This window comes from Neofelis nebulosa, chromosome 10 (genome assembly GCF_028018385.1).
Source record: "Neofelis nebulosa isolate mNeoNeb1 chromosome 10, mNeoNeb1.pri, whole genome shotgun sequence".
NCBI classification, from domain to species: domain Eukaryota; kingdom Metazoa; phylum Chordata; class Mammalia; order Carnivora; family Felidae; genus Neofelis; species Neofelis nebulosa.
Genome location: NC_080791.1, coordinates 59,947,610 through 59,973,073, shown reverse-complemented (window position 1 = coordinate 59,973,073; position 25,464 = coordinate 59,947,610). Strand labels below are relative to the sequence as shown.

The 25,464-nt window shown below is 36.6% G+C and overlaps 1 protein-coding gene across 7 annotated transcripts in view; it reads left to right on the top strand.

The window, feature by feature from the left end:
- The window catches only part of NUP98 (nucleoporin 98 and 96 precursor), a 117,551-nt gene that overhangs the window by 29,340 nt on the left and 62,747 nt on the right, over positions 1-25,464 (top strand). For 2 of the 7 annotated variants that reach the window (XM_058687899.1, XM_058687900.1), the window contains 5 exons: positions 827-965; positions 6,947-7,039; positions 13,180-13,320; positions 19,511-19,644; positions 22,110-22,297. In XM_058687899.1, the coding sequence (XP_058543882.1) occupies positions 827-965; positions 6,947-7,039; positions 13,180-13,320; positions 19,511-19,644; positions 22,110-22,297 (695 nt within the window). The remainder of the gene's footprint in view (positions 1-826; positions 966-6,946; positions 7,040-13,179; positions 13,321-19,510; positions 19,645-22,109; positions 22,298-25,464) is intronic. The other 5 variants (XM_058687902.1, XM_058687901.1, XM_058687905.1 and 2 more) reach the window with 5 other exon arrangements.

Here is a 25,464-nt window from a genome sequence, read left to right as displayed (position 1 = left end):
TAAAAAAAGAAAATGAAAAAGAAAGAAAAATCCCAAAATGTGATTTTCAGGGAAATAGCAATCTGTTATTTCGTAACTTTTCTTTGGGCAGCTAATTGAGATGAGAAATTGAGAAAATTATATAGTTCTTCAAAAAGTTCTTAGTAACCAGTTTACTGAGATATAATCCATATGCCATACAATTCACCCTCTTAAAGTTTATAATTGAGTGGTTTTTTTGTATACCGACTGATTGTGGAACTATTACCATAGTCAATTTGAGAACATGTTCATCCCCTTAATAAAAAGAAACCTCATACTTATTAGTAGTCATTTCTCATTTCCCCCCAATTAACTTCAAGCCTGCTATCTACAGATTTGTCTATTCTGGACATTTCATATAAATGGAATCACATAATATGTAGTCTTTTGTGACCACTTTTATTTAGCATAATGTTTTAAAGGCTCATCCATGTTCTAGCATGTTTAAATTTTTTATTGTAACTGTTTCTGCTGGCAAATTAAATACATGAACATTTCTGTTACCAGGTAAAAAAAAATATTTGATTACCTTATTATTTTCTTTGCTGTACTGAAATACTGTGTTTGCTGAAGGGTTGCCATTAACGTCTCAGGCTAGAAGCATGCTCTGTAAAGTCCCATCTTGCTCAGATTAGTATATTTTTCTTACAGTCTTTATTCATCCTCCTCCTACTTTTTCGTAAAGTTACGACATTCTTTCACTTCCCTCACATCCAATCCAGTATACCTGAGGTGTAACCTCTGTTTACTGTTTGGAGTGTGTCTTTATACTACTTAAAATTTTCCTGTATTTTGTTCTTTTTAGACCCTGTTTGGCAATAACAAGCTTACTACATTTGGAACCAGCACAACCAGTGCTCCTTCATTTGGTACAACCAGTGGCGGGCTCTTTGGTAACAAACCAACCCTGACTTTAGGAACCAATACAAACACTTCCAATTTTGGTACATATAAAAAAGCAGGTTTGACTCTCTTAAAGTTACACTGACTATACCACACATCATTCTCCTGATTCATATGATTGGGAATATTAAAAAATTCTCAGGTAAGCTGTGGCTTGATGTGAGGTACCAGAGGGAAAGGTTAAAAATCATAGACATGGGTTGACATACTTAGATATAAATTGCCTTACCTCATTATTAGGCTCCCAACTCCCTGCTTTGGATAAAATGGGCCATTCAACACATGCAGTATTACCTTGTAGAAAGTTGCTTCTCTAATGGAGATAGAAGTTTTTCAAAATAAGGAAATACATTTCCTTTGGATTACCTCACCAATAGTTGAGAGACCATAAATGAAACACATTCAGTTGAGATAACACACACTTTTTTTTTTTTTTAAGTTTGTTTATTTTGAGAGAGACCAGCACGAGCAGGGGAGGGGCAGAGAGAGAGGGAGAAAGCAAGAAACCCAAGTAGGCTCCATGCTACCAGCACAGAACCAGATGCGGGGCTCGAACTCACAAAACTGTGAGATCACGACCTGAGCGAAGAAACCAAGAGTTGGACGCTTAACCAACGGAGCCACCCAGAAGCCCCGAGATAACACGTTCTCTTAGGCCAGGTTTCAAATAGGGAAGTAGTATACAAATTTGATTTTTTTTTTAAATGTTTTTTGTTGTCATTTTTGTTTTGATTTTTCTTGTTTTTTTGAGATTTCATGATTCTTATTAAAAGTTAAAGCTTTCCTTCGGCTGCAAAAGTTTATTTTTGAATATGTGTTCATTATAAAAAATTTAGAAAATACAGATAAGATTGAATAATAATTAAAACACAGCCCCAACTAGTTTTCAGAGATAATGCTAAAAAAATTAAACTTTAATAGAACATTATATTATGTCTTCTGTAACTACCTAATTAAGCTTTTAATCAAATTTTTAACAAATTATTAACATAATTTGCATTAGATAAGGAAAGTTCATTTTATGATCAAGGGAAATAATAGTTTAAATATCTGTTAAGGATTTTACATACCAGATACATCATTACACACTGGGGATACTTAGTGGAAGATGAGTGAAAAGACATGGTCAGTGGAGCACCTGGCTGGCTCATTTGGAAGAGCATGCCACTCTTGATCTCAGAGTCCTGAGTTTGAGAGCTTGAACCTACGAACCGTGAGATCGTGACCTGAGCTGAAATCGAGAGTTGGATGCTTAACCGACTGAGCCACCCAGGAACCCCTAGACCAGTTGTTTCTTAGTTATCTTCTCATCCTGTGAGATTTTAATATCACATATGTACTGTGTATCTGTTTATGTACTGTGGCCCTTTCAAGGGCCATAAACCATTGTATATCTATGATTCATTTAACCCCTCAAGAGCCAATTTTCCCTCCCTTTGAAAATGCATGTCTTTTTTTTGTAGCATGCTTCATGTTCAGAAACACTTTTTATTTGCTTATATAGGCTAAAATGATGAAGTGGGCTGGGCTTGATGTTTTTCCATGGTTGCAGATTTCTGATACGTTTGGAGATTTTTTTTGTTGGATATGTATATACACACACACACACTCCTGTCCAGTGGTTTGAAAATGAAAGATTTCATTTTTATCTAAAATGCCTCACTAGCTTTTGTGATGAATCTGAATGGTCCTAATTTTTTTTCTTTTTTAATCCCCAGTGTTGACCTAGTGACTGGCATAGCATTGGTGCTCACTAAAACTTGGTTAAATGATTTAAAGGGTGAAGAAATGGGGCCCTAAGAGTAATGATTCCCTCTGAGTCAGATGGGAGTTGCAGGGTGGCAAGTTTTATTCTACTCTTGGGTGAATTTAAATTTCCGTTACCACCCTTGAGGAATCCAGAGCTAGGTAAGGCTTTCTTTGATTCTCTTGCTGTCTTGGGAACCTTTCAACTTTGAGTTTGTGGGCAGAAGAATCTTCCGATTTGGAAATAAGCCATATAACAAATCTGGAAATGGAATAAGGTTATACAAAGATTCAGAGTGTTGCTAAGTTACTGTTGGTCACACATTATCCATTACGGGATTTTGTTTCATTCTGATGCTGGTTAATCCACGAGTTAAAAGTTGGGATACCTAAAGTAAGTTGGAGTACCTGCTGCCACAGTTGGTGTTGCAAGATCCTTAAGTCATTCTTTAGAGTCATCAGCTCATTTTCTTAGTAAATATTCCTGGCAGGAACGAGTTTAAGATTAAGTGAGTATAAGATAAGTGTCTGAATTTCTTTTCTTTTTTTTTTTTTTTTAATTTTTTTTAATGTTTATTTATTTTTGAGAGAGACAAAGCGTGAGTAGGGGAGGGGCAGAGAGCAAGGGAGACAGAATCTGAAGCAGGCTCCAGGCTCTGAGCTGTCAGCACAGAGCCCTGTGTGGGGCTCAACCCATGAACCGTGAGATCATGACCTGAGTCAAAGTCGGACGCTTAACCGACTGAGCCACCCAGGTGCCCCTAGTGTCTGAATTTCTCAGTGAATGGAGGAATAGAATTGTTTCAGGAGAGGAATTACAGACAGAATGCCTATACGTGGGAGCAACAGTTTAAAAAGGTTGATTCTTTTTGTAATAATAAGATGATGTTGGGCAATATATCAGTGATTCTTCCATGCTGTATGGTTAAGTGGGCAGTTAAGGAGCTATTTGAATACTTAAGTATCTTTTTCCTTTAGGCTTATTTTTCTAAATTGAGATATAATTGAAATATAACATTAGTTTCAGGTATAAGGATTTGTTATTTGTGTATATTGTGAAATGATCACTGCAGTAAGTCTAGTTATAGTTAACATCTGTCACTATACATAGTTACACGTTTTTTTATGATGAGAACATTTAGGATCTACTAGTTTAGCAACTTTCACATATGCAAGACAGTATTAACTGTCGACACCATACTGTAAATAATATCCCCATGACTTATTTATTTTATAACTGGAAGTTTGTACCTTTGATCTCCTTTTACCCGTTTCGCCCATCTCCCATTCCTTGCCTCTGGCAACTACCAATCTATTGTCTGTATCTATAAGCTCTTCTTTTGTTTTATGAGATTACACATATAAGTGAGATCATGCAGTTTTGTCTTTCTCTGAATGGCTTATTTCACTTAGTATAATGCTTTCAAATTCCATCCATGTTGTCACAGATGGCAATGTTTCATTCTCCTTTATGGCTGAATAATATTCATTGTATGTACATACCACATCTTTATCCATTTATCCATCAATGGATACTTAAAATACAAAATACTGTTTTCAGTATTTTGGCTATTGTAAAAAATTGTGTTCGTTTATTTATTTTGAGAGAGAGAGAGAGAATGCACACACAAGCAGGAGAGGGTCAGAGAGAGAGAGAGGGAGGGAGAGAATCCCAAGCAGCCTCGTGTTATCAGCACAGAGCCGGACACAGGGCTCACGTTCACAAACTTTAAGATGACTTGAGCTGAAACCAAGAGTCGGATGCTTAACCAACTGAGCCACACAGACAGCCCTCATTGTAATTTTGATTTGCATTTCCCTGATGATTAATGATGTTGAGCATCTTTTCATATGTCTTTGGTCCATCTGTATGTCTTCTTTGGAAAAATGTCTATTCAGATTCTGTGCCCATTTTTAAATTAGATTATTTTTTTGCTATCATGTTAAGCTCTTTATATAAATATTAACCTCTTATGAGATGTGTGATTTACAGGTATTTTCCCTCATGCAGTAGCTTGTCTTTTCATTTTGTTGATGGTTTCCTTTGTTGTATAAAAGCCTTTTAAGTTTGATATAGTCCCAGTTTATTTCTGCTTTAGTTGTCTTTGCTTTTGGTGTCACATCCAAAAAGTCATTGCCCCAACAGATGTTACATAGGAGCTCACAGCCTATATTGTCTTCTAGGGGTTTTATACTTTCGGGTCTTGAAGTTCAAGTCTTTAATTTTCGTGTATGGTGTAAGATTGTGGTCCAGTTTCATTCTTTTGCTGTCCAGTTTTCCTAGCACCATTTATTGGACAAACTGTCCTTCTTTGTATATTCTTGGCTCCTTTGTTGTAAATTAATTAACCATTAATTAACCATCTTTAATTTTACTTTAAAAATTGTTTTGAAATAACAGAGTTGATCAACATTTGTCAGTAAGAATCTGAGGAAATGTGTGGTATAAACAGTGTAAGTTGGGACTTATTTCCCTCGTGTGGGTTTGAGGTAGTTCACAAGTATCTTATTTTCTGCTATTTATGGGAATGGAAGACCCTTTCCGGTTAAATTTTAACTCAAAAAAGAATATTTCCAAGTACATTTGTTTTCTTTAAAAAAACCAAAAACTGTGTTTGAGTAGCAGTACTGTTTTGTGGCATAGCTATTAGCACAATTGAAGAAAAGATTTAATGAGTATATGAATTAAATAGATTATGTCAGATTACATGCATTTTTTTAGTTTTTTATTTTGAGAAAAAGAGCACGTGAGCAAGGGAGGAGCAGAAAGAGAGGGAGAGAGAATCCCAGGCTCTGTGCAGAGCCTGACACAGGGCTTGATCATGAGATCATGATGACTTGAGCCAAAATCAGGAGTTGAATGCTTTACCGACTGAGCCACCAGGCACCCCTGATCACATGTATTTCTAAATGACATTAAAAATACATTTTCAAACTATTTAAATTCTTCAGCCTTTTTTCTTGGTCTTTTTCTATTGAGATAATAATCCAAAGATTGGCATGACTAAGTATAATATTCTTATTTGGTGATAGTGTCATATATTCCAAGATACTCTTTACTAAGACTGTTATCTTTTAGAGCTGTTCCCCTCCATGATACCTTTTAAAAAGACTTCAAGTATTTCATGAACAAGGTTTGATTGATTTTTGTTTCCTCTTATCAAAAGAGATTAATGATAGGGGCGCCTCGCTGGCTCAGTTGGTGGAGCATACAGTTCTTGATCTCCAGGTTGTGAGGTAGAGCCCCATGTTGAGTGTAGAGGTTACTTAACAATAAAATCTTTATGAAGAAAAACAGGAGATGAATGTTATGTTCATTAGCTGTTTTGTCGATATCATCTCCAAAAGGAGTACAGAAACTTTGTGGACCTATCTGAACAAAAGATAAATAATAGCAGTAATGCAGTATAGGTTTCTTCTGGGGAAACCTATGGATTTTCAAGGGAAATTAATAGGATTTTCTCTAAAGATCAGTCATAGTGAAGGAAGATGGTTTAACTATCCATCATCTCTGATAATGAAACAGTTCAACCCAAGAAAAGTTATGTATACATTATTTTTAATATCAGCTAGCTGAGTCCTTGAGTGCTCCTTTGGGCTGATTTGATTATGACACCTCATAAAGGTGAAAGATGAGGATTAAAGTTCCTCATGTGTGGTCAGCCAGCCACACATTACTGCCCATGCAGGGTTTATCTGTTCAAAACCAGAGCTACTGTAGAAAATTTTATAGGTAAATTTCTGTTAGCAGGAACCTTTAGATTCAATAAAGTGTGTTTGTTGACTCTCTTATTTTAAAAAAAAAAATTTTTTTTTTAAAGTTTCCTTAAGTAATCTGTAGACCCAACGTGAGGCTCGAACTCAAAACCCTGACATCAAGAGCCACATGCTCTACTGACTGAGCCAGCCAGGTGCCCTGGACTGTCTTATTTTTAGTGAAAGCTGGAGGGAATTCATTTTTCTTCCATTAATTAAACATCAAAAATAGGTTTGAGTCTTTCAAAGGGAATGTATATGCTCAAGCATAGTCACTTTGCTTTAATATTTCAAGTCTGAAACATAATTAAGTAAATAGGAAGATATGGGGGTCTGTTTACAGGCATCAAAATTTTAAAAACTTTAAAAAGGTTAAAGTAGCCTGCCATTAGGATTTCTAAATATTATTACCTGACAGGATACAAAGCTTAGGGTCAGACTGCCTTTTTAAAAATTCCCTTATACAGGAAATTGAGAGTTATATTAAAAGTACAGTCCACTCATTCTTTTGTCCTTCTAGGTTTCGGCACAAATACCAGTGGGAGTAGTATTTTTGGAAGTAAACCAGGACCTGGGACTCTGGGGACTGGCCTTGGTGCAGGATTTGGAACAGGTAAGGAACTGTACCACAAAATTTAGGCTTTCTAATTGTTGGAACTTAAGACAACTCTGTTTGATCTTATGCCTGGAAATAGGGTGTAGATATGCATTTTCTCAAACAGACTTATAAAACATTCTCAGCAGTTATGCTTTACCAGGTTTTAGAACATTTGGACATTTATCTTAGACATTTATCTTAGACATTTGGACACATATCTTATTTATGCTCCCATTCTACAAAATGTCTTATAGTCCTGGTCTATTTGGGATTTTTAGTATTTAATGTGAGACTTGTCAATATGACGGCATTATTAACTTCCCATTCCCTTGTGCTACCTTTGTAAAAGGGATTTAAGTCTTTGAACTGTTTATCAAGTAAGCTTAATTACCCTAATAGGAAAACAGAGCAGTAAGAGCATAAGGTCTTTTACAAAAGTCTGTGCATACTTCTCAGTTCTTTCCATCTTGATGTAGAGCTGAGATGTCACACCTGTGTCTCTGTTCCTACTGTTGATAATTAATTTTCAGTGCCTTTGAAGACACTGACCCTTCTTCTTTTATTTATTTTTTTTAGTTTTTTAGAAAGAGGAGAGAGAGAGAGAGAGAGAGAGAGAGAGAGAGAATGTGAGTGAGGGGAAGGGAGAAGAGGGGTGAGAGAATCTTAAGCAGGCTCCACACTCAGCATGCAGCATGACAGAGGCCTTGATCTCACGACTCTGAGATCATGACCTGAGCGGAAATTAAGAATCAACACTTAACCAGCTGAGCCACCCTGGCACCCCAGACATTGACCCTCCTGCCTGCCCAACTGCTTTAAGCAATATGAAGTGGTAGTGGTCATAAAACAAATAAGCGCTTCAGCATGTACAGTTCAACAGGGTTGTTAGAGCATATAGTTTTGCCTGTTTCCCAAGTCATCTGACTGTCATTTAGTTGCAGACTATTTATTTCCATGGTCTCTGCTTCCACCATCCAGTTATCTGTTGTCTTTGTATGCTGTGATCATTTATCTGCCATCTCCTTTTTAATAGTGCTTAATTTTATACTCTGAGCTATTTCCTTCCATTTCTTTTTAAAATAAAAGCTGTAAGTACTTGTGAAAAAAAACCCTCAACAATACAGAAGTGTCTTAACACCTTCCGGTTTGTGAAGTAACAGCTATTTAAAGTTTGGGATTTTGTCAGACCCCTTTATGTATATTTTGTACATTTTTCTCAAATGTACGTGCACATACACATGGTTATACATGTGTGTGCTTTATATATATATTTTTTATTGTATTCTTAAGTAGAAACCACATCCTACAAGAGTGTCTTTTTTATTTTTTTTTTTATTTTTTTATTATTTTTTTTTTTTTTATTTATTTTTGGGACAGAGAGAGACAGAGCATGAACGGGGAGGAGCAGAGAGAGAGGGAGACACAGAATCGGAAACAGGCTCCAGGCTCCGAGCCATCAGCCCAGAGCCTGATGCGGGGCTCGAACTCACAGACTGTGAGATCGTGACCTGGCTGAAGTCGGACGCTTAACCGACTGCGCCACCCAGGCGCCCCAAGAGTGTCTTTTTTAAACCAAAGGTTAAGACACGTTAGTTGGATGTAGTATTTATGTAGTGCGCTGCAAGCAGCATTTAAGGAAAAAAAAATTAAAAAATTATTGTACAAAGCAAGGTTAAGTATTTAATTTAAAAAAATTTTTTTTAATGTTTATTTTTGAGGGGGGGGTGCAGAGAGAGAGGGAGACACAGAATCTAAAGCAGGCTCCAGGCTCCTCTCTGTCAGCACAGAGCCTGATACAGGGCTCGAACCCACAGACTGTGAGATCATGACCTGAGCCTAAGCCGGAAGCTTAACTGACTGAGCCACCCAGGCGCCCCAAGTATCGTTTAATTTTTATTTTAATTAAATATGTGTGTGTTATGGGTCTCTGTGTATTTTATATTGTGTGTTAATGGTCAAAAATGTTTCAAAATGAAAGCACCTTCATTATTCCTTATGTGATAATTCTTTATTTCATTTTTTCATTTCCCATGGCATTTGGGGCATATATTTTTTCTGTTGGTATTCCATTGTGTGTAGATGTCTGTATATATACATAAACATATAAAAATACCATAATTCAGCTTTCCCCTATTGGTAGACATTTGAGCTTTTTGATATTATTAGCAATGCAGTAATGAAGATCTTCATTACATAATTTTGTGTGTGTTAGTGTTACTATGGGATTGATACTTGGGATTGTGTCAGAGTATACACACAGTTTGAATTTTGGTCAGTCTTGCTAATTTGCCTTCCAAAAAGAATGCCAGTATGAATTTTTGTTCTCATTGTGTGAAAGTGCTCATTTTTCCCATACCCTTTCCGTATTGTTGGACTTTTTCATCTTTACATCCGTGTTAGTGGAAATTGGTGTATTCTAGTGTGCATTTCGCTAATTACTGTGAAGGGTATGCTTTAATGTATGTTTACTGGCCATTTGAATCTTTCAATTCCCTACTCAATATTTGATCGTTGCTTCTTAATCTGTTTTTGAGAGTGTTTTAGATATTGTGGATATTAACTCTTTTGGGTTGTATGGTAGAGTTTTTTATTTGAACTTTTTAACTTATCCAAATTCTACCACGTATATTTAGCAAGAAATAAAAGCTAAAAAGTTCTAAATTTTGTGCAGTGTAATCCCTAAACTTAAGCAGAATATATCATCTGACATCAGTGTTCTCTTGTAATCCTGGAGAAAAAAATTAGCTTTGGTGTGGGCAAATTAAGAGCTTTTCAAAGGTAGTTTTGACCCTAGACAGTTTGTGAACCATAAACCTAAGACCCAGGTAAGATGCTTATCCTAATGTCTGTTAGATATTTCCACTAAGTCTTTAAGTTTACCGCTTAATTTTATGGTATCATCATATACAAGTTTATTTTTATGTGGGCAAAGAGCCAAAGAGGCCTCTAGGTCTTGCAGGTTATTATCAGCTGTGCCTTTTCCTATAGTGCAAGTTATAAAATATCATGTAACTTTTTCTGATGCTATCATCTTCTCTTCCACAATAATGTAATATCTCAGCCTTTTTATTTATTTGAATATGTTCAGTTATCCTTAAACAGTTCTACATCACAGACAACAGATCCTGTTTTTACTGCCATTATATGTCCCCCATTCATGCTTTGTATAAACTAAAACCCAAATAAAATCAGTAAATAATTTTATACCCCCAAACCTTAGCAGCACTAGATCATGTAGGAAATAAGAGTTCTGAGAACCAACAAGCATACGCTGTTGGAATTCTTTGATGATCACATCTGATAAAGCAGACTTGAGGCTTTGAGAGCAGTGTGTCTGGAGATGATTGTACATAAACATCCATGTTCATGAACTCTGCATTTCAAGTAGAATAGCACTGTAGCTTTGGGTGATGTCTTTTTGGGGCATTAGCTAAGTGGGTATTCCTGTGCACCTTTTGTTTGGAGTAATGAAGATTCATACTTCTGTCTCAGCAAAAGTAAAATGTCCTGTAACAAATTTTCCTGTAAAATGTATTATTCCTTGACATTTGATATTCCCCACCTCCCATGTGCTCAGACCAAGGAACCCTCATTAAATCAGGGGTGTATACGTTTCTGATTTGACAGTGATATAAAGTATCATTGTCACTATCTATAATATGCCATTTTCTTGGTAGTTAGTAATATTGCTATCTTTTTTTTTTTTTTTTTTAATGTTTATTTTTGAGAAAGAGCATGAGCTGGAGAGGGGCAGAGAGAGGGAGACACAGACTCCAAAGCCAGCTCCAGGCTCTGAGCTGTCAGCACAGAGCCTGATGCAGGGCCCGAACCCACGAACCATGAGACCATGACCTGAGCTGAATTCAAATGCTTCTTAACTGACTGAGCCACCCAGGTGCCCTGGTAGTTAGTAATATTAAGATATTTTAGTTCTTGGGGTGCCTGGGTGTCTCAGTCGGTTAAGCACCCAACTCTTGGTTGTGGCCCCAGGTCGTGATCTCACGGTTCATGAGTTAGAGCTCCACATAGGGCTCTATGCTGATGGTGCAGACCTGCTTGGGATTCTCTCCCTCTCTTTTGCCCCTCCTGCTTGCTCGTTCTCTCTCAAAATAAATAAATAAACTTTAAAAGATTTCCCAAAAAAAGGAGATTTTAGTTCTTAAAATTTTCCATGAAGTAGTAAGTTTAGGGTGCATCTAGTAAAGTTTATTGTAACGCTAAGGTATACACAGAAAAATTTACCCAAAGCTAATAGATACCATAGATAAAATTAACTTCTAATCTCAAAAGGAATATAACCATTTCACTTTTTTTCTTGAGCATCCTTGGAGTTTCTAGGGCCACTATTACAACATGGTGACCCCCATATATCTGCTTTATGACTCCTACAACTAATCGTAAATATAGCGCATTTCATAAATTGACATTATTTTCCAGAATGTCCCTCAACCTGTGGACTCTTAGGAAGCCCTTTTTTGTTAAGCATAAAAAGCCATTTACATAATATGAGCTAGATCTAGATAAAATATTTTTCTATTGACAAATTGCAGCAGTATGCAGGCAGGTCAATTTATGATAGTCTCTTTTCAGGTGACCTGAACCTCCCAGTGCCTTTTTTATTCTTTTATTGGTTATTGAAATACAGTGATTTTTAGACTGTTTCATGGTTCTTCATCCAGGGCTCCTACAAAGGTGAAGGAAATGCATACCCATCCAGATGAGAAATTTTTGTATTTTATATATTCGTTTTTCTTCTAGGTTTTTGTTCATTGGTAAGGAGGTATTTGCTACCTGGAAAAATAAAGAATTCTGAAATTTGTGCTGTAAAGTATGTCTTTCAAGGAAGTAAATTCAGGTTTTCTGTTAATTTTCGCCAATTTCTGATGGTTTGGGATTTTAAAAGAAGCCATTCCCTATTCCAAAGCTGTAGCAAAGGGATTGTCTTCTTGTTACTAATTAGACAGGGAATGTTTTGTCCATTCAGTAGTTACCCTCACTAATTTATTTTGTATGGATTCTCTGAGTATAAACTTCCTAGCCTTTTTTTGATTGCAATCTCAAAACAATTTGTATTCAGTATTTTAGATCTCTAAGTATTGTATTTCTAAAGTGGTTTTTTTCTCTCTGAAGATGCATTGATGGCGTTAAAACGAACTTTAGATCTTCCAAATTTCCAATAACTTTTTGAGGAGGAGATGGAAATTTTAAAAAAATTTAATGCCAATAAGTCATTCTAAATAAATTCTCCCCAGTTTCCCTGCTGAGAACAAGATCCATAAGCAAGATTCATTAGACTTTAAAACCTAAGTTTCTGCAGTGGTTTCCCCTTGGTGAAAATAAGTTCTACTCCCTCCAGTCTGATTCATGATGAAACTTGAGACTGTTTAGTAACCTCATCACAAAGCATTTAGGTTTTTATAAAACAAAACGTTTGTCTTGGTGTAAAGTAGTTTTCATGAGATAGTACACTTGAAAGTACTGCTTTTTGCTCTTCACAGATGTATTGGATTTGGTTTTCTGTAGTTTAGCCTGTATGTTAGTCAAAAAGATGACATTGTGATTGGTTCAGCTGCATATTTTGATTTGCAAATATTGATATTTAAAAACTGATTATTTTTTAATTCTTTCAAACTTCGTATTACTATAGTGTAGTAAAGAACCCTGGTTGTATTCAGATGCACCAAGATTTGAACCTCAGTTTCACCATCTACAACATTTGTGACAATTGAGCTAATTACTAAACGCTTAGTTTTCTCATTTATAAAATGCAGATATGTCCTATTTCAGGCTTAGGAAGATTAAGTGAGGTACTAGCTAATATTTAATGAATATTAGTATCTACCAGTCCTCTTTTAAATGCTTAGTATGTGTTTATTCATTTTAACCTTAGGATAAATATCTAAGCTATGTATTATTATCTCATGTTATAGTTGAAGAATCCGAAGCACAGAGAAGTTAAGTGTTTTGCCTATGATGTATATAATGTACTTAGCACAGTGCCTGGCATATAGTTAGCATTGACTGTATTAGCTCTTTTGTTGAAATGAGTGGTCATTATGAAGTTTCCAAATGTATTATATTTTTAAGTAACTGACCTCTGGTATAACATTCAAAGGATCTCCTGTGGCGCTTTTTCTTTCCTCTTGTCTCCATAGCTCTTGGTGCTGGACAGGCATCTTTGTTTGGGAACAACCAACCTAAGATCGGAGGGCCTCTTGGTACAGGAGCCTTTGGGGCCCCTGGATTTAATACTACGACAGCTACTTTGGGCTTTGGAGCCCCCCAGGCCCCAGTAGGTAAGTGTCAGTCACTTTAGAAGGCTTTACTCAGTTGTATTTCTTGCTAATACTTAACTTGTTGACCTCATTTTCCACCCATTCCATCCCCCTACCAAAGCAGTATACAAACACACTTAAACAGTCATGTAGTACAGAAGGGCTTGTAATGGATCTTGGCCTTCTCCACTTCCCCACTCCCAAGCCTAGTCCCCCAAAGAAACCACTTTGTTACAGTCACTTTGTTTCCTGGTGTATAGTTAAGTTCATATCTCTAAACGATGTGCTTATGTTGATATGTTTTGCTTTATTAAGTTTTAATTTAGCTTATTAATAGATGAGAAATTTAGCTCACTTATCCTCTGTGTTCTTTATTCATTTCTAACATAGCTGTATTACTAAATTCCCTAAGTTTAGTTTTGTCTACTGAAGTGTTTTTCATACTTACTCATTTGAACACCCTTACCCAGTTTTTGCCCCCTCTGCCTACCACCTTTATTATTATTATTTTCTAACTTAAAATGAACTTTTTAGCTTAAATAGCTTTTTAAAAGAAAGCTGTTCTGTTGGAAATAAACATACCACCTGGCATACATAGGGTAACTGAGTGAATGAATGAGACAGAATGAAAGTAAGTCTCTTTACCATTAAGTTCATCTCCTGTACTATCATGACCCGTGTACCACATTTTGATAAGGTTTTTGCAAATTTAAGCTGTGTCCCTACATTGTTTTTCTTGTTCTGTCACCTGTGAGACAGTATTTCTTGAGTTCTCTTGGTCAAGGAAGAGTATTAGTGCCTTTTCTCACCCTTCTTTTTCCTCTTCTTTTGCCATGTTTATATTTTCATATTGATAACATTGATAATGTATTCTGTCCTATAGTTATTACTTTTTTCTTAGATTAAAGAATAATTTAAAAGTTTTAATGTGAGCGTAGCATTTTATTACAACTATGAAAACACTGCTGCCCAGCCAAGTACACCTTTCTCATACAGCTTTTTCTTTCTCCTAGAATTTCTTTTTTACCTTTGCATTACCAGCCCTTATCACCTTCCTGAACCAGTCCAAATTCTTAAGGAAGGTTTCAGAATTCTTTTTTACTCTGAATACATCATTCCTTGATCCCTCTGTTCTCCTGCAGAAGTATGAACTCTGATTATTCCCTGGGCCTTCAGCATCGCTCCTGATACCCCCTTCAAGTTTACTCAGTGAGAACTGTTCTGTCCTGAATGTAGGGTTTTCCTCTTTATTTCCTGGAATGTATTTTTAAGTAAATTACATATGAAAGATAAACTTTGATCACTTACAATTCTGACAGTACAGAACCTTTTTTGTTCCTCACGCTTTAATATTATGGAATTCTGCTGTGAAAATAATTTATCCTCAGAACTTGGACTATATTCCTTTCATTAACCATTATTTGTTGAGAAGTCTAATGCCTTTCTGATTCTTGAGACTTGTTCCATTCCCCACAAGGACTTAGGATTGTCTCTTTGTTCGGAAATTTCACTCAATTGCTTATACCTTTTCTATCTTAATGCTTAATTTTTTTCTTTTTCTTTTTTTTTAAAGAGAGAGAGCGCATGAGCTGGTTATAAGGGCAGAGAGAGAGAATCTTAAGCAGGCTCCATGCTCAGTGAGGAGCCCGATCATGACTGCCAAAATCAAGAGTCAGACGCACAATCGACCTAACCACCCAGGCGCCCCTCTACGTTAATGCTTGATTTTTAAACTGTGTTTCTATTTTTTTAGATTTTTTACTGTCTTCTAAATCATTTTATTTATTTTGAGAGAGACAAAGAGAGTGTGAGGGGCAGAGAGAGAGAATGCCAAGCAGGCTCTGTGCTGTCAGTGCAGAGCCCGATGGGGGGCTTGATCTCAATAACCATGAGATAATGACCTGAGCTAAGTCAAGAGTCAGACACTTAATTGACTGAGCCACCCAGGCATCCTGAATTTTTATTTTTAACTTACATGAATTCTTTCTCATTCTTCGAAACTTCTTTTTTTTAAGTATCCTGTTCTTAGATGCCGTTATTTCCTGAAACTTTGAATTTGTTAATTGGCATTAAAATTTTTTTAGGACTCTTCTGTGCCTTACCTCTTCAGGGTTATTTTTGCTTTGGTCTTATTCTTTAATGCTCCGTGATCCTTACCATTTAAGAATAAAATAATAAAAAGCTTATTGGCAACTTCTGTATATGGGTAGAGCTTGTTTACCAGTAAGCTTCACTTTAAGGTGCGTAGTCCAGAAACCAGCTATTGTCCAAGGGTCCCCTGATGGTTAGAATGCCACATTCTTAGCTCTGGGATGATGCAAGTACTGAAACTAGTTGCCCTTGTTCTTTCCAAGTATTAACTTTGTTTCATCAGAGGCACACTCTCTGATGTTTGGCTTATCTGTTAAGCATCAGGGATTAGGAGGATGAAGGTATAGGTGTTTTGTACATGTACTTTACGTTGATTTATCTCTCCTGCTTTCAGTCTCACTTCATCAAACTTGGTTTCATTGAATCCCTAATCTTTCTGGGATTCTCCAGGGCAGATAAGCCCTATGTTGGGCTGTAATCCCCTATGAATGTACTCTAAACGTAGTTCGCTGTATCCTGCTTTGTCACTCCTCTGTCCATTTCTTTCCCCTAGAAATTTGTTATATTTTCTCAAATGCTCATTTGTTACTTCCCATTCTTTGTCGTTGTGGGTTATATAGATACATTTTAATTTGTTTTAAACATAGATTTTACTTAGATCTTTGGACGGAGTGGAGGTGAATTAGAATTCCAGTTGACATCCAGGTGCCTGGGTGGCTCAGTCAGTTAAGCGTCCGACCCTGTTTTGGCTCAGGCCATGATCTCACAGTTCATGGGTTTGAGACCCGCATCAGGCTTTGCACTGGCAGCAGGGAGTCTGCTTGGTATTCTCTCCTTCTCTTCCCTCTGTTCCTCCCCCATGCATGCACGTGTACTTGCTCTCTCAAAATAAATAAATACAAACTTTAAAAAAATAGGGCGCCTGCGTGCCTCTTTTGGTTAAGCATCTGACTCTTGATTTTAGCTCAGGTTGTGATTTCACAGTTGTGAGATCCCCATGTCATGCTCTGTGCTGGGTGTGGAGCCTGCTTAAGATTCTCCTTCTCCCTCTGCCCCTACCCCACTTGTGTGTGCAGGCACTCTTCTTTCTCCCTTAAAAAAAAAAAAATCAGCTTTATCATTAAAAGTGATATTTTCAGTTTTATTTCTTTTCTTTAGTTTTAGTTGTTTTCACTAGAAAGGGTACCATACATATTTGTAAACTGCCATTTTTACTTGGATAGTACTGTGTTTTGAATGGTTTTTGATAATCCATCTTCTAAAATCAATTAAAAGGTCCTCACACAAGCATTTAATAGTATAGTTACATATAGTAGTGTCACCACAAACTTAAAAGTAGCTATGTTGACTTTTAGAATGTACATCTTTGCATCACAGGACACTAACTGTAAGGTGGTTTAGAGTTTATATGAGTCTGAGTCCACTCTTTTTTTCCAACGTTTTTTTTTTTTTTTTTTTTTTTTTTTTAATTTATTTTTGGGACAGAGAGAGACAGACAGAGCATGAACGGGGGAGGGGCAGAGAGAGGGAGACACAGAATCGGAAACAGGCTCCAGGCTCCGAGCCATCAGCCCAGAGCCCGACGCGGGGCTCGAACTCACGGACCGCGAGATCGTGACCTGGCTGAAGTCGGACGCTTAACCGACTGCGCCACCCAGGCGCCCCAAGTCTGAGTCCACTCTTAACGGTGGGAGTCCCTCAGTTACAGTTTTCCAAATCAGTCTAGTCCATTGTTTTGTTCAGGTTGTTTAGAAATCAAAACATGCCTCCATAGAATTTCCACTCAGTGGTTCTAAGCTAAGCAAACCAGTTTGTTACAGTTTTTCTTGCAGTAACCCTGTTGTCTTTCTTCAAGGTAAAGTATCATCAGTTTTTTCTATTCTCAGACTTTGATTTTATACCTTTTCCTATCCCTTTAATCATTTGGTCATGATGAGTCTTCTCAGTATGTTGTCAAATTATTGTGACCAGAATTGAATATTTATAACACAAATGGTAGCTTAACAAATGCTTACATGCTTGCGAGTTCTCTTATTTTTGGTAACATATTAGCTCTCTTGTCTGTATATGTAAATCATACAGTTAACTTAGAGAAGATTTCATATTTAAACCTACAAAAATAAAAATATCCTCACACACTTTCCTAATTATGTTTAGATTTGTTAAAGGAGTTCTTACTCTTTTGAGTAAGCCCAGGTGGGGTGAACTATTATACTTGTTAATGATGGGATGAGCTGGTGCAGGTCAACATTATTTTTAATGGATAATTGGCTGTCAAATACCAAACTTGACTAGTGAATATTAGAGTTCTTTTAAATTTTTTTTAACATTTATTTATTTATTTATTTATTTAATTTTTTTTTTTTTAACATTTATTTATTTTTGAGACAGAGAGAGACAGAGCATGAACGGGGGAGGGTCAGAGAGAGAGAGAGAGAGAGAGAGAGAGAGAGAGAGAGACACAGAATCTGAAACAGGCTCCAGGCTCTGAGCTGTCAGCACAGAGCCCGACGCGGGGCTTGAACTCACGAACCGCGAGATCATGACCTGAGCCGAAGTCAGACGCTTAACCGACTGAGCCACCCAGGCGCCCCTAACATCCAGGTTTTCTTGAATTTCCTTGAATAGTCCACAGAATAACACTGTGCTGTTATTGTGTGGTACTGTGTACCAAAACTGCTTTTCTAAATCTTTTCCCTGCTGATGGTCTTAAATTGGATTTAGGAACTTTCCAGTACAGATGATTTATTATATGCTCTTAAAATGGACATCTCCTTTGGGTTTCACAATCTTGAGCAAACTTGAATTCTCTACTGATATATTAGTATACAGTGTTTTAGTATTTAATTGATAAATCTGATTTTAAAAAAGCTTAATTTGACTAAGGTGGATCTACCCCTTTTTCATCAATTTAGCTTTAGCTGTCCTGGATTTGTTGTTGCTGCTGCTGCTGTGGTTTTTTCCTCTATTATGAGTACTAAAATTCTCCAAATGTTTTGTTTGTGGCACTTCTTTAATGTGGATTACCTAATATATTTTGGTGTTAGCTGTATTTTAAACATTTATAAAGGAAAAAAGTATTTTTATCTCTAAGATGACTTAAGTATGATTTGACTTTTTATCAGTATTTTTGAAAATACTAATTTTGTAAAGCAGTTTCTTCATCAATCAAGATATAGTACCGATAGTTGTGGGGTTTGTTTTGTTTTTACTGTGTATGATTATAGATTATCATTCCTTGTCTGTTCCCTGAATTCTCTGTGACTAATGACATGTTTTTACACTTAGAAAATTAGATTAATTGGAGTGATACTTTTTCTTTCAATTTACTTGAATGTAATAGGAATATTAAATGTAAATAATAAACATAAGGACACCTTAGCAACTATCTTCATTTTTTATATGCCACTTTCTTCCTCTAGTCTTAGTTATTCTGCAATTTTTACTTATTAAATCAAAGATGTTTCCTTATTTCCACAGTGAAACACATTGTCATTATTTTTAATAACTACTTAACCCACCATGTTGATGTGTCATGATTTTTACAGCTGTTAATGTTGGACATAGGTTATTCCCAAGTCTTAACTATAACAGATAATATTCATCACTTACAAACATCTCTTTATTTTGTTTCTAGTTTAATGAAGTCCTTGGGTTAAATTTCCATGATGGAAACAAGTAGGTTAAAAAACATAAAAACAGTACTTGTTTTATGTACTGTCATACCGTTTCTTTTAGACAGAGTAAACCAATTTGTAATGTTTCTAGAAGTCAAAGACTGTAACTCTATACAGCTGTGGCACTGATAGATAATGACATAGCTATAATATATTTTTTCAGGGTTGTTTTAAATTTTATTTCATTGATTATTGACAGTGAACACTTAAGTAAAAATTTTTGTGTGTTATCTCTTATGAAATGTCTCTTCATATCTTTGACCCATTAGTTTATTTGATTGTTGGTTTTCTTCACAGTTTGCTCCTCTGCTTCCCACCAATAATGCTGTTGAGTGAGTCTGAATGTTTTGAAGGTGTTTCCAAAACGATTGTGTTCTCTTGCTATAAATGCATTGGATCCTTGGACTGATAATCTTGCTTTTTCTTTTCTTTTTTTAAAAAAGCTTTGACAGATCCCAATGCTTCTGCTGCCCAGCAAGCTGTTCTCCAGCAGCATATCAATAGTCTAACATACTCACCTTTTGGAGATTCTCCTCTCTTCCGGAATCCCATGTCAGACCCTAAAAAGAAAGAAGAGGTAAATTTAAGGATGCTTTTATAAAGTTTATTCTCAGGTTAGGAGAAACTAGCTGTGTAGAATGTAATTTCTTACATATGTAGCCTAAGCAAAGCTAGGTGTAGTTAAGTTTTTAAGACACATTATGCTTTTTTCTGGGCAAAAGATCATGTTTGGAATTATTATTATCTGGAGGGCAGCATGGCAGTGAAATGAACACTGGAGTGGAGATGAGGGCTGAGACTTTCAATAGCTCTGAATTAAGGCATGTATTATTACTCCCATTTTATAGTTGAGCAAACATAAGCCTCAGAGAGGCTGATTTTCCTAAAATAATGCTGTTAAGTGACACATCAATATCTTTTCTCCTGGTTTCTGCAGTTAACTTTGTCTTAATATTTTGTGCTCTAGTGTCAAAGAAATAATCTTTTGCTCACTGTGGTGTGGTGTTAAAAGTAGTCTTTGGTCTGTTTGATCATTGTGTTACCATGTACAACTGATGAGACCTTGAGCATGTTATTTTGCCTCTGAATGTGTTTCCTCATCTGTAAAATGGGAATGGTAATACTGTTTAGTGTTCAGAATTAGATGATGCATACCTGACTTATAGTAAGTTGATCAATCTATAGCTCTTCAATCATTTCTGTCATCTTATTTCTCCCTCAGCTGGCTATTGAATTAACCTTGTTTTGTTTTGTTTTTTTAATTTTTTTTTTAAATGTTTTTATTTATTTTGGGGACAGAGAGAGACAGAGCACGAGTGGGTTAGGGGCAGAGAGAGAGGGAGACAGAATCTGAAGCAGGCTCCAGGCTCTGAGCCATCAGCACAGACCCTGACGCAGGGCTCGAACTCAGGGACTGTGAGATCATGACCTGAGCTGAAGTTGGACACTCAACCAACTGAGCCACCCAGGCGCCCCTTGAATTAACCTTGTAACTAGATATAATGAGAAGATAGGAACTTAAAGTGCTTTTTAACACGCTGTGTAAATGTAAGTTGTGCTTAGATGAACATTGTGTGTTAATGGCGCAGCATAATTTTAGGCCTAAACATGTGCTGGTCACTGTGTTCAGTACTGAGGATACAAAATGAAAGCAAGAACTTATTCTCTGAGAACTTGCTATTTAGTGAGGAAGATCAGATCTGTTAAGGTGTTTAAATTTACTCAAGCTCAATATAGTATATACAGTCAGCTGATGAATGGATAAACAAAATGTTGTAGATCTATATGATGAATATCATTCAGTCATAAAAAGAATGAAGTACTGATACATACTATGTATGACATGGATGGACCTTGAAAACATGCTAGGTGAAATAAACCAGACACAAGAGGCCACATGATTCCATTTATATAAAATGCCTAGAATAGGCAAATTTATACAGACAGAATAGATCATGTTTACTGAGTTTTAAGGGCTGGAATCGGGAGGCACAGCATTTCTTTTTGGGGTGAGGGGAATGTTTTGGACTTAGATATTGGTGGTTCTTGCACAACTTATTAAATATACTAAAACCCACTGGATTATATGCATTAAAATGGTAAATTTTATGTTAAAGAAGAGTATTTAAAGTTTGATAAGGCTTTGCAAAAGAGGTCACATTTAACTTTTTTTGAGTATGTATGTAGAAGTTGGTAGGTCTAAGTCAAGACATTCCAAGCAAAGGCACACAATTGTGAAATATCACAAAAAATATCTAGGAAGGTTCACTGTTGAAGACAGTTTCACACTGGTGCAAACAGTTTACACTGTAAAGAGAACAATAAATTGTGACAGGTTTTATATGTTAGACATTGTTGTTTCAAGTGGTTGTATAATCCCATGTATAATGTTTAGGAAAACAAATATAAAACATCCCGAAGATGCTATAGAAGCATAATAAAGGTGCCATCGAAATCAACTTGAAATGGTTTTTTTTGTTTGTTTAATTTAATGTTTATTTAGTTTTTGAAAGAGTGTGCGCGCACAAGCTGGGGAGGGGCAGAGAGAGAGCGGGAGACACAGAATCTGAAGCAGGCTACAGGCTCAGCACGGGGCTCAGACTCACAGACTGCGAGATTATGCCCTGAGCTTAGGTCAGACGCTTAACCGATTGAGCCACCCAGGCATCCCTGAAGTCTTAATTTAGTTGTGTCTCTTCCACTAACTTGTAATTTCCTCAAAAATCAGGGGAAGTGATTTTTATTGTGAGTGCTTAGTGTTTGACTCATGGCAATTAGCAGTGTTTACTAAATGATAAATAAATGAAAGCTATTATTTTTTCAGAGTGATTTGGATTGCGTGGAAGTTGAATAGCAATTCATGGGCACATCTCAGTTTATTTTGAAGTGTGACATTTTTGGTTTAGTTGAAAAATAAACAGAGGTATCTAGTTGGGTGACTGGCAGATAGGAGATTTGAACTCTATTCTTACAGGTTTTTTAAGGCCAAAACAATGCCTTTGAATTAAACTTAGAACTGTCCTTGATGGTTTTGTTTTTCAGAGATTGAAACCAACAAATCCAGCAGCCCAGAAGGCTCTCACTACACCCACTCATTATAAACTAACACCCCGTCCTGCCACCAGAGTTCGACCAAAGGCTTTACAGACAACAGGCACAGCGAAGTCCCATCTGTTTGATGGGCTGGATGATGATGAGCCATCCTTAGCCAATGGAGCATTCATGCCTAAGTGAGTTTACTTTTGTCAGCATAAATTAAGTGTGAATATTAATTTAAACTAAGTACAAAATAATATATAATTATTTACCTGAATGTAATAGAAATGTTGTGTTTAGGTTTTTGTTTTTAATTTGAAAAATAGAGAACATTACAGATAATAAAAGTGACCTGATCATTCCTAAGGGTGACCATGGTTAACATAAAAATATTTAGATTAATATGCTTCTAGTTTTACATATGCATGTTTTTTTGTTTTGAGAATTTAGTCCTTGCATAATTTTATTTTTAATCAGAAGGTACTTTTTTCTTAAAACTTAAATTGGCCAAACCAATTAAGAAGAAGCTCTCTACATATTTTTATATTTCCATACATACAGGTATTGAACCAATAATAATTACATAGGAAAAAATACACAAAGTATGTAGAAGAGCTGTTGATAAACATTTAAAATTAGATTTAAATTATGCAGTAGAGCAAATATGCCCTAGAGTGCTAACATGAACATGGAAATAAAATGAAAAATACATAGCAAATTGTTACCAGTAGTTAACATTTGGAAATGTAATTTCAGAGCATTTCATTTCTGCATTATTTTTCTAGATACATAGTTGGACAAACAGATGCATACTCTGGCTTTTTTTTTTTTTTTTTTAAATTTTATTTATTTAAGTAATATCTACACCCCACATGGGACTTAACTCATGACCCCGAGTTCAAGAGTCGCATGTTTCTCTGACAGAGCCAGCCAGGTGCTTCTACACAGGTTTTGTTTTGTTTTTTGTTTTTGTTTTTTAAGTTTATTTATTTAGAGAGAGACAGAGGAGGGGCAGAGAGAAAGAATCCCAAGCAGGCTCTACGCTGCCAGTGCAGAGCCCCACATAGGGCTTGATCCCACGAACTGCGAGATCTCAAGTCAGCTGTTTAACTGGCTGAGCCACCCAGGTGCCCCTACAGATGCTTTTTTTTTTTAATTTTTTTTTTTTTAACGTTTATTTATTTTTGAGACAGAGAGAGACAGAGCACGAACGGGGGAGGGTCAGAGAGAGAGGGAGACACAGAATCTGAAACAGGCTCCAGGCTCTGAGCAGTCAGCACAGAGCGCGACGCGGGGCTTGAACTCACATACCGCGAGATCGTGACCTGAGCCGAAGTCGGACGCTTAACTGACTGAGCCACCCAGGCGCCCCTACAGATGCTTTTTTAACAGCAAGTACTTTAATCAGAAGAGTGTGGTTTTGGCCTTTTTTTTTTTTTTTAAGCTGTGGAGAAAAAGTGGAAATTCATCACGTGCAGCTCTTTATGAATGTTACTAAGTTAAAAAAAATTACTCTTTCCTTAAAAATATGGTGGGCTACTGCTTCAGAAAAGATGGAAAGTCCATTTTCATACAGTTCTTAGCATATCATTGGATTATTTTGAAGGCAGGGACTGTGTATGATTCATGTTTATGTGTCAGCATTTAGCAATTTGTTTGGCATGGAAAAGATTAGGGTGGGAAGGTACACATTTTGCTGGTAATACCACCCATATCCCCTTCTTGGCTTCCACTTCTATGTTACTGCTCTCAACTGTCTTAATGTATTAGAAATATTTTACACGATTCATCTCTCCTTCCTTTTTTTTTTTTTTTGAGAGAGAGAGGGCACAAGTGAGTGAGGGGCAGAGAGAGACAGAGAGAGAGGCGAGGCTGGTGCTCCCCCCATGTGGGGCTCGTGCTCACAAACCATGAGATCATGACCTGAGCTGAAGTCAGGTGCCTAACTGACTGAGCCACCCAGGGACCCTCCTTCCTTGATTCTTTAATTGACTTCCAGGAACCCCACACTTGCCTAGTTTTCTTCCTACTATACTGGTTGCCCTCTGTCTCCTTGGCTGGTTCCTCCTCTACTCAACCTCTTAAAATTGGAATGCCCCTGAGCTCAGTTCTTGATCACATTTTCTTTACTGTCTCAGAGTGATTTAATTTAGTTTCATAGCTTTGTATGTCATTTATAGTCTGATGATTCCCAAACTTCTATCTCCACTCCCGACCTCTCTCCCAAACTCCGGATTTTTATATCCAGCCCTACTCAACATCTCCACTTGGATGTCTAAAAGATATTTATTTCAAAATTAACGTTTACAACACTGAACTCCTCATCTTCCACCTCAAACCTGTTACATCCAAACTTCTATCAGATAATTGCATTTCTGTCCTAGCTGCTCAAGCCAGAGACTTTGGAATCCTTTACTTCTTTCATATGTCCCACATCTAAACCATCAGCAAATCTTCTTTGTTGTACCTACAAAGATTACCCAGCATCTGACCAATTATTAACCACTCTACTACCACTCTACTACCCTGATCCAAGCCATCATCATCTCTTCACTGAATTATTACAATATTCTCCTGATCTTTCAGCTTTTACCCTTACCCTTCTGCATTCTATTCTGAATGTAGCTAGAGAGCTATTTGAAGTGTTAAGTCATATCATGTCACTCTTCTCTTCAAAACTGTGTGGTGATTGATTTTTTACTCAGAGTAAAAGCCAAATTCTGTGCAATGGTGTGTAAGGTACTGTAAGATCTGACCTTCCATTACCTGTATGAATGCGACTACTACTACTCTCCATTGTCTACTCCACTCTAATTTTACTGCCTCCTTGCCACTGTTAGGACAGAAAAGCCATGTGTTGCCTTTCAATCTTTGCCCTGCTTGTTCTTTTTGCACTGAAACACTTCTTCCGATAAATCCTTATAGTTAACCCTCAGTGTTTAGTCACATGTTCCCTCAATGAAGATTACTTTGACCAGTCTATTGAAAATCGCACTCATCTTTTCTCTTGTCAGCATTCCCCCCACATTCTTCTCATCCTTCTTTTTCTTTCTTTCTCATACCTTCTAATATGTAATTTATTTTTAGTTTTCTTTCTGTTCTCTCGCTCTAGAACATGAGTTCTATATAGGTAGGTACCCTTGTTTTGTTCTGTCATTTAAAGTGCCTGAAATAGTTCTTGTTACTTAGTAAGTAATCAGTGAATGTTGAACATCTGAATGCATCTTAGGCATAAAGGGAGCTAAATAATAGCATAGAATCCCACAACTTCACTCTTATGCCAGTTATGGGGAAGGGTCTTAGTGGTGGAAATATTCTAAGCCAAGGAATAAGGGGATGGAGATCATAAAGGTCTTTCTAG